Below are 8989 nucleotides of genomic sequence, written 5' to 3'. Positions count from 1 at the left end.
TAGGGATTGACTATGGATCGGACCTTGTCGATCCAAAGATGTCAAAAAAAAAAAAAAAAAAAAAATCAATATTTTCATTGGATCGGCCTTACTTTTTTAATAATGGCAGAATCTAGTTCATATGTTTTGGGGAGGCGTTGGTGAATTATTGTCTCTCCAAACATTAGTTTTGATGTCCTCTACCCACTACTCATCTCAACCTTTGCTTTAGGAGATTAATTACACTTTATAATATACATCTACAAGCATAATTAGATCGATGACCTTATTCTGCCTCATAGAAACTTCGATATTTAGTTTTATAGACTCTAGCTAGTAAAAGGAGATATGTCTTTAGTCAAGTGGTTAAGTCCATTTGACTCCACATTCTTTACCGGAGTTCGACTCCATTAAATCGCATTACCCGCTTAGTAAAAGACTAAGGAGATTTGAGGAATCTCTGTCCTTGTTTTGCCACTAGGCTAAGCTAAAATCTTTGAGGTCTCTTACACAATTATCTCATGATCTTTTTTTATCTTATGATCTTATCCATGTCGGGTCAATAATATCTTCTATCTCTCTTTCAAAGACCACCAAAAGTTATAGATAACAGAGGTTATGAGAATGATTAGAAAAATGTAACAAGACATACAATAAGTAGGAAGAGATGTGTCCAACTGCTTTGATTTGATACATTCTTCTTTTTAAGGATTTGGTATACCAACTTTATTATTATTATTTTTTTTTGAATACTAGGAGATTTTAGACCAAAGCCCATAATCCCTCCAAGCCCGAAATTACAATATTTAATATTAGTTTCATCTCAAGTGTTACTCGAATCGATGACCTCTAAACTTCGAACAACTTTTACTGTCTATTCATTCCAAAATTCTGTTCCGGACGTAATGAAAGAAAAAAACCAATGAAGTTTAATAACTCTTTTTGAACATTATTATTTTGGAAGAATTCTACAAAGCAAAGATAGAAAAGAGAAGATTCTCTTCTTCTTTAATCAATTAAACAAACGATTTTCTTTAGTAGAGCTAAAAGCGACAAAAGATATATAATAGAAATTCACCAAAAAAAAGATATATAATGGAAATTGACATTCTATATAGCATCATCACCTTTACATAGTGTAAATCATTTTCTTAAAAAACCAATACCTATTTCCCAAAACACCATCATAAGAATAGTAGAAGAAACAAAGAATATATAAAAATTTCCTAAACATTTACACAATATAATAATAATTAACAACAAACAAATATTGAATAATTTATTTACACACACAAGGACGAACATAACCAATTATATAAACCATTAATACCAACGACGACGACGATGATTCATGACTGTAAAGAGGCAACTAGGAGAGCAGAGCCAATGCTAGAACCATCTTCCATGGCTTTAACCACCACGTATTGACTCACTTCATCTCCTAATATCTCAACGAGAGCTTCTTCCATGTATTCCCTAAACATGGTGTAATTCATGTACAAACCTCCTTCTACTGCAACAACTGTTCTTTTCTGCATCTGGATTTCGCTTCTGCTTCTCCCGCTCGTGATCCCTCCGCTTCCATCTCGGCCTATCTTCTTCAAGATTCCTGCGATTCCTGCTGCTGCTAGCCTCCCTGCTCTTCTTGTAACCACGTCGCATATTTTCACCACTAGTTTTCTCACCTTCACTGGTAAATCTGATACCTGTTTTGTTCATTCATAACAAGTTCCATAACGTTTTCAACCTTCAAGTTCCATTATAAGTTCAATAATTGTGAGCTTTCTAACTTACCCCCAAGTCTTTCAAGATTCTTGCTACTTCTTGTAACTCAGGTGTGTCATCTTCATGCATGGCTGAGACTGAATTTGTTCTGAGAGGTTCAAGTACACATTGCTAATTAGATAGTTGATACAGAAGATCAAAGAGTGTACATGTTCAGTAAGATGTTGATGCAGATAATACATGATGTGAGACCAAGCATCCAATTAGAAAATAATCAAATTTTTAGCAAGAGGTAATGCGGATGTGTACCTTAGAACGTAAGGCTCAGATAACACAGGCGAGATGGGTCCAAAGATATCGGACTCTTGTGACATGCGAAGAATTACTCTACGAACAATGTCACCCAGATACATTCCTGATATCATCTTCTCAAATCCCTATATAAGAAAACCCACAAAGATGTTGATGCTAATTGGTTACCTGATAACTCCTGATGCATTACAGAACGGGAAAAATAGGGAAGTATGGCAAAAAAAAATTACCATATCATTTGCATTTGAACTCTCTGCATCCAAGTCAATGTCATAGGAAGTTCTAGGCAAATGTGAGGACCAAAAATTTCCCCACTCCATATTGACCACCTGAAACATAAGAGAGGATCAATCTTTAACACATCTTTCTCTTGGATCATAAGCTGGCTTCTAAAAATAGACCATGAAATGATTCTTAGTACCATGCTCCCAGAAGTTGTAAGCAGACCCTGACACTTAATTATGGCATCGGTTCGTTCCAAGTAACATGCATTACTACCTGTTCCAAACACAACCGCAACAACTGTGTCTGGATCATGATAATATCCAAGCGACAAGGCTCCCACAGTATCATTCACCTGCTCATACGAGGAAACTGAATCAGAATTAAGCAGAAACATTTCATGAGATCTTTTGACAGTTACATAGATATTTTTAGTAGTAAAGAAGGTAAGGAAAGCAAAAAGAAAGTTTGAAATTTTTTGGTTGATGTGCCAGAATTTGGCCAAGGAAATGATTATGTTGCAGTGACAAAGCACTTACAAGAGCCCCAACGTGCATATCTAGGCCTCTTCTGTTAAGCGCTCCTTGTAGACATTCAGCTATATCTTGTCCAACCTAAAATAGTAAGGATTTGCTTGTTATAGGTTCAAATAAATTTGAATTTGAATATGTTGAACTCACACCAAACACTAAGAGATGGATTTCATTGTCACAAAATCACAACAAAAGAGTGCTCTCAGGATATCAACTTGAGTACTATTCTAAAAAGTACCAAGGGATATCTGAAAGACGAGCCACGGGGTTGCAGAGAATATAGAAAGCAATGTAAGCATCATTGTACTAACCATTTCACTAATCTCAAAACCTTTGGTCCATTTGATTAGAACTCCTGAAGAAATAGAAGTATGCTTGACAGGGAATGAAAACGTAAATGCAAGTTCCCTTCTAACACCTTGTGAATTGGACCCGTTTCCCTCCTTTTCAATAAACCTTTCCAAGGAAAAAGCGAGAAAGTTGAAAAGAACCTGCAATCATGTAAACAAAAGAACAGAGACTAAATTAAGCAGTCTGCATATAATATAACAAGCAAAGACTGGTAGGAAATAAAAAGCAAATTAGTCACCTCGCTGGTGCTATTCATCAAATGTGAAGGTATTGGGTGTCTTTCGACATCTTGAACATCTAGATAAGACCTTTGACCACCCAGATGAACTCTTAAAATCCTAAAATACGTGCCTCCAAGATGAAGTGCATAATAAGTACCTTTCTCCCTCCTGAAATAAAAGCAGTCAGTCAGTGCAATCCAACACATAACTGCAATGATTGGATGTAAACATTTGAACAAACAGACTTGTTGTGACAATGATGAGTCTACACGAAAGTTAAAAACCTGCAAATATATTGAAAAATGCATCTCCTAAAATAAAGAGAGAATCCAATGGCTACAATAAGAAGAAACCAGTTCATTTTGAGCAGTAGCAATCTAGTGGAAAGGAACAAGATACCAAAGTAAAGGTAAGAGATAAGAGAGAAAGAAAAAAAAAAAAAAAAAAAGAGGAGAAGTCCTTAAAGCTTTTACCGGATATGTAAATTTCACATAAACAAAAAAGAGAGAGAACAGAATCAAAGGATCTGTCCCTGCAAAATGGTACCCACTGACACTTCTTTAATTCCCTGGCTCCAACTAAAGCTCAAAGTCACAGCCACTACGACCAGGAGAGAGCTCGTAACTCGCATTTTAGAGCTAAAGAAGTATCAAGCAACAACGATTTCTCAACATTTAGTAAACAAATTTTACTTGATGGTTACAAAGAGTAAGAATAAGGATTTTGGATCATGCAATGTAGAGAAACATAAAGAACCTGAGAAGAGTAAAACTTGATAAATCAAAAAGCAAACACAAGAAACAGAAGAAAGGATTCATCTTTCACACATTACTCAATCAATGTTCACTAATCTAAGAAAAAAAAAGAAATCCCTAATGAGGAAAGAAATCATACCCAGTGGGCAAATCATCGACGAAAGTGAGGAGCATTTTAAGCTTAGAGCCTCCTTCAGAAGCCAATCCAGCGTGCATCTCCACCGCCATAGCATCAACCACTTGCCTCAACCTCCCAACCGGAGTATCACAATCATCCTCCAACTCTTTCAAAATCTCAACCACAGTCCTCCATTTCCTCCGACTCTTCATCCTCCTCCCAACCATCACCGCCGCAACAGAACAAGCCGCCACAACCGCCACCGCCGCAAACGCAACCGCCACTTTCCCCATCACAACCACCCAAAAACAGAACCAAAAAAGGACAAATACACACAACAATCTCTCTGAAGCTTTTACTTACTCCAATAAAGAGTTCACGAACAGCGAACACCGTCGATTATAAAACCCTATACGAATTTGTGTAATCATCATCATCATCATCATCAACACCTACTTTGTTTTTTCTTTTCTCTCTCGACTTCTCTACTTGCTTTTTTCTCCGCCGCCTTTCTTGCTCAGCTGTCACTGCTCTACAACTGCTTCGATTTCGATGGTCAATAATCTCCGGCAAAGGTTAGAAAACGATTGAAACTTTCGAGTTTCTTCTTACCGGCGGTCAAGTGACGATTAAATATTCAGAGAGAGAAAGAGATTTATGGATTTCGGCAGAGACAAAAGCGGAAGGAGAGAGAAGGGGCTGGAAAGCGAACTTGTGTATATATATATATAAGTGTGTATATATATCGCGTAATTACAATAAACCCTCTCGTCTTTTTTAAATGTCGACGGTTTCGTTTTTTTTTTCCTTTTCTTCCTGATTAATTTTCAGTTTATTAAATTGTTTTCGATAACAAATTTTCCATTTGATTAATACTTATTCTATATATTATTTTGACAAAATAAATTGGTTCACAAAATAAGTAAGGAACATTGAGCTATATTTTGGTTAATTTATTTATTAAAAAATTTAATAATAAGAAAACAGAAGAGTTCTTTTTTTTTCCAATTTTTTCTGGTATATTTAAAATACACAAAAATAATTTGTTTGGTTGTTATTTTATTGTTTTGTCATAATGTATTTAACTTACGCTTCTTTATCAACCTAATTATCTTGAACATACAATAATAGAAACAAAATGATTAAATATATGGCAAAAAATAACATTTCATAAAAGAGGGAATTTGATGTTTTGTCAATAATTGATTCCACTATACTACATATTAACGACTTTATTTTTTTTTGTTTATAATCACCAAAACAATATTGTTTAGCATTTCTACCCTCTATTTGCATAATATTACCGTCGTGCCCAGTCGTCTATCTCTTTTACTTTAATCGCACTTTATTTTTAAGGACAGTTACAAATAGGAGATTACCAAACGTAACCCAATTTAAACTCCAATCATAAAATCATATAAAAATAAAATAAAGTAAAAAAGAGTAATACTACTACTTGGTTTGACCTTTGACCGGTCGATTTATTAAGACTCTGCTTTGAATTAAGTTTCAACGGCGTGCTCTTTTTGCCGTTGGGAATCTCTCATGACCCCAAAATATTAATAATTAGAAGAATTCTAACCATCGGAATAATTTAATTAGCAATAATAAAACGGGTCCATGAGCTAATTATTGATAATGACTCGTGGCTAAATCTAGTCCAATAAACCCTATATGTATAGGGGTTCAATTGTAATATTCAATTTTTTTTTTTTGCTCCTTTTTGTAGCATGCCCTACATTTTAGCCAACTTGGCAATATTATGTGCATTTTTTTTTCGCATTGGCATTATTATTTTCTGCCAGCCATTATTGCAATTTTCCTTATTTATTTTAAATTAAATTACTTCAATTTTCGTTATTGCAATTTAATTTTAAATGTAAATTAAAATCGTTTCCTGAACTGTATATAAACTAGGATCGGACCCGCGGTTCACCACGGGAAATATTGGTTTACATACGTTGAGTTTAATATTGTGTGTTTTCAGTATAACAAATCATGTAGTATACTTATAAATATTCATAATAACGAATTGTAGAGAAAATGTTAAATTTTTTTATAAATAAACCCATCGTATTAATTATGATTTACAAAATAGAATTTTGTGTTTTAAAATTCTAAAATTAGACGATTCATAGGAATTAGAGTAGTCAAAATAGGTCAAAAACCGCGGATCGAGCCCAAATCATCTTACTATGGGGTAGATTTGGGAAAATATATTAAACACGCAAATAAGCCGGCCACATGGATTAATTCGCAGTGGGTCATACGTTTAATCGGTTTTCATCCGCGGATTGGTGGATCAGCCCGCATGTTAGTATTTATGGATAAAATTATAATTTATTCAACATGTGGTAATTTAGACAAACTATAATAGTATTTTTATTTATTTATTTATTTTAGTAGTATTTTAAATTTTGATTACTTTAAAACTATTTAAACAAAATCCACGGACAATCCCGCAAATCCGCATACATTCGCGGGACGGGTTTGTATTTCATATATGCTACCCGCGGATCGTGCGGACCGACAACTACAAGTCAAAATATTTTTTGCCTATCGCAAACGGGTTTAACGGGACGAATCAACTCGCTTTGACAGCTCTAATAGGAATATTATTTAGTCATACAACAAAATGAAGTTTGGATATAAGAATAATAGAATATGTATCTTATTTGTTAGATGAAAGATGAAATATATGATTAAAAATTAGTTATTATTTTTCATGATTCACAAAATTTAATAAATACTTATCATCTTATTGAATAATTCTAAAATCATATTCAATAAATCTTTATAAACTGAAAATTAAACTTCTTTGGTAAGTTATAGGTATGAAAATACCATAATTTCAATTTAATCTAACTAAATTAAAATTAGTTACATGGATTTTATATCTATTTAATGTACACGACCAAAATAAAAATATCTATTTAATTTATAAAACATATGGGGTATTACTTATGTGTGATAAATTTTCTAGAAATCTTTAGAAGCAAGTAAGATATCTTTCAATTAATGATAATTGGCTAAAATGAGCGAAATTAATGATAAAAACGTTGATTGTTATCGAATTAGTTCCAAAAATATATGAACAAATTTATTATACGTAATTAATGTATAATATTGTTCGGAATATGCTTTTATAATTAGTTGCCATAAGTACAATCAGATTTTATTTGATTTCCATAAATATTTCATTTTTCATTCGATTTTTCATTATTAATTCGAATTTATATTCCAAAAAAAATTTCAAAGATCCGATTTCAGAATTTCGGGTTAATTTTCTGATTTTAACCCGACCCATTTTCATTTGTACTTCTCTTTTAATAGTATATAGATGCATGCTGTTAAAATTTGAAGTATATAAACCGTCGGAACATGCTAACTTAATATATTTAAAATGAAAATGAAATGACAAATCTGATTTAGCTACTCAATTTAAAATCAAAATATGCTAGCATTTTTTAAAAATTATGCAGTACAACAATAGTTAAAAATTTGTAAATATATATGCAATTATTAAATAGTATTCGAATGTCCTTTTGGTGTATGAATGAATGTGGCGAACAGCAGCATAGAAGCTGGCAATTTTAATTTTACATTATGGTTTTTTTTTTTTAAGGGAAAAAAATGTTTAAATTGTTGGGAAATTAAAATATCTACAAATGGCGAGGGACAAACAGCGTCAGAGCCCATGTAAACGCACGTTGCAATTTAAGAAGAAGAAGCAAAAAAAAAATGGAATAAGAAGAAAAAAAGGAAAATAAAAATTCGCTCTTCCCCAGTTTGACAGCTCACTGCCACTCAACAGTGGAACCCACAGGTTTCAGGATATTTACTATTTTGACCCTAGTAGGGGTCTACTTCGTCCGTCCTCCTCTTATTAACCCTAGAGGTTCTCCGCGTTTTGGCTCTCTCAAGATTTGTGGTCACGTGACTTGACACGTCACCTGCTTACCCTTTGCTGACGCAACGCTCTCTCTTTTCCCTTCCAGTTTCCACCACAACATTTTTTTTTCTCATCTAAATTCAATTTCGCATTTAAGTTTATGAGTGATTGCATTTAATTTGTATCAAAAATTTTATACACGTTGTTGAATAGTTATAGATTTGAGCTATTTAATTATTTATATTTAAACACCGTCTAAGCTTATATTGTCTGGATGTATATAATAAATTCTTCTTTTTTTTTGTCATCCGCAATTAATTAGAGTTCAAAAGAGCCATTCCTAAGGAATGTTGTTTACATAGGTGATATGAAGCAGTTCTGTACGAACTTTTCATATCAGGTTATCCGCCTTAACATTAGTCCTACGAGAAATTAAAGATAAAGAAAAAGATGAAAACTCCTCCTTGTCGCTCTGAAATTCCTCCAAATACACTGAAAACACCGGCCATTCGGTTGGAGAAGACACCATCTTCACCAGGTCTGAACAGTCTGTAAAGAACGCTACCTCTTGATTATCTGCACCAATCATACACTTCATCGCCCAGAGAAGGGCCTCGACTTCGGCATGTAGTGGAGATAGACTTCTACGGAGGTTCGCAGCTCCCATGGTTGACGGCTCTCCATTTGACGATGTACAGAACCAGCCTGTACTGGAGAACTTATCACTTTCTTTCCATGATCCATCCACAAAACAACGGTATCCCGAATACTCCGCCTCAAGTGTAATATCCCTTATTCGATCTTGATTTACCAATTTCACAGAACCATGATTTTCATTATGGAGCTCAATTTGAGCTGACTGCCACAATTGTGCCTCTTTT

The 8989-nt window shown here is 33.8% G+C and overlaps 1 protein-coding gene across 1 annotated transcript; it reads right to left on the bottom strand.

Moving 5' to 3' along the window:
- Nucleotides 1-1076: 1076 nt before the first annotated feature.
- Nucleotides 1077-4923, bottom strand: LOC9330315 (hexokinase-3). Its single transcript, XM_021014276.1, has 9 exons — nt 4238-4923; nt 3361-3511; nt 3083-3262; nt 2778-2852; nt 2438-2593; nt 2247-2345; nt 2014-2141; nt 1774-1852; nt 1077-1685 (listed from the first exon to the last, which is right to left on the bottom strand). Exons 1-9 carry the CDS (start codon nt 4507-4509, stop codon nt 1329-1331), a joined length of 1497 nt encoding a protein of 498 aa, XP_020869935.1. The 5' UTR covers nt 4510-4923; the 3' UTR covers nt 1077-1328.
- Nucleotides 4924-8989: the final 4066 nt, after the last annotated feature.

This window comes from Arabidopsis lyrata (genome assembly GCF_000004255.2).
Source record: "Arabidopsis lyrata subsp. lyrata unplaced genomic scaffold ARALYscaffold_1, whole genome shotgun sequence".
NCBI classification, from domain to species: Eukaryota; Viridiplantae; Streptophyta; class Magnoliopsida; order Brassicales; family Brassicaceae; genus Arabidopsis; species Arabidopsis lyrata.
The sequence above is the reverse complement of the archived record's forward strand: the minus strand, read 5'-3'. Positions and strand labels throughout refer to the sequence as shown.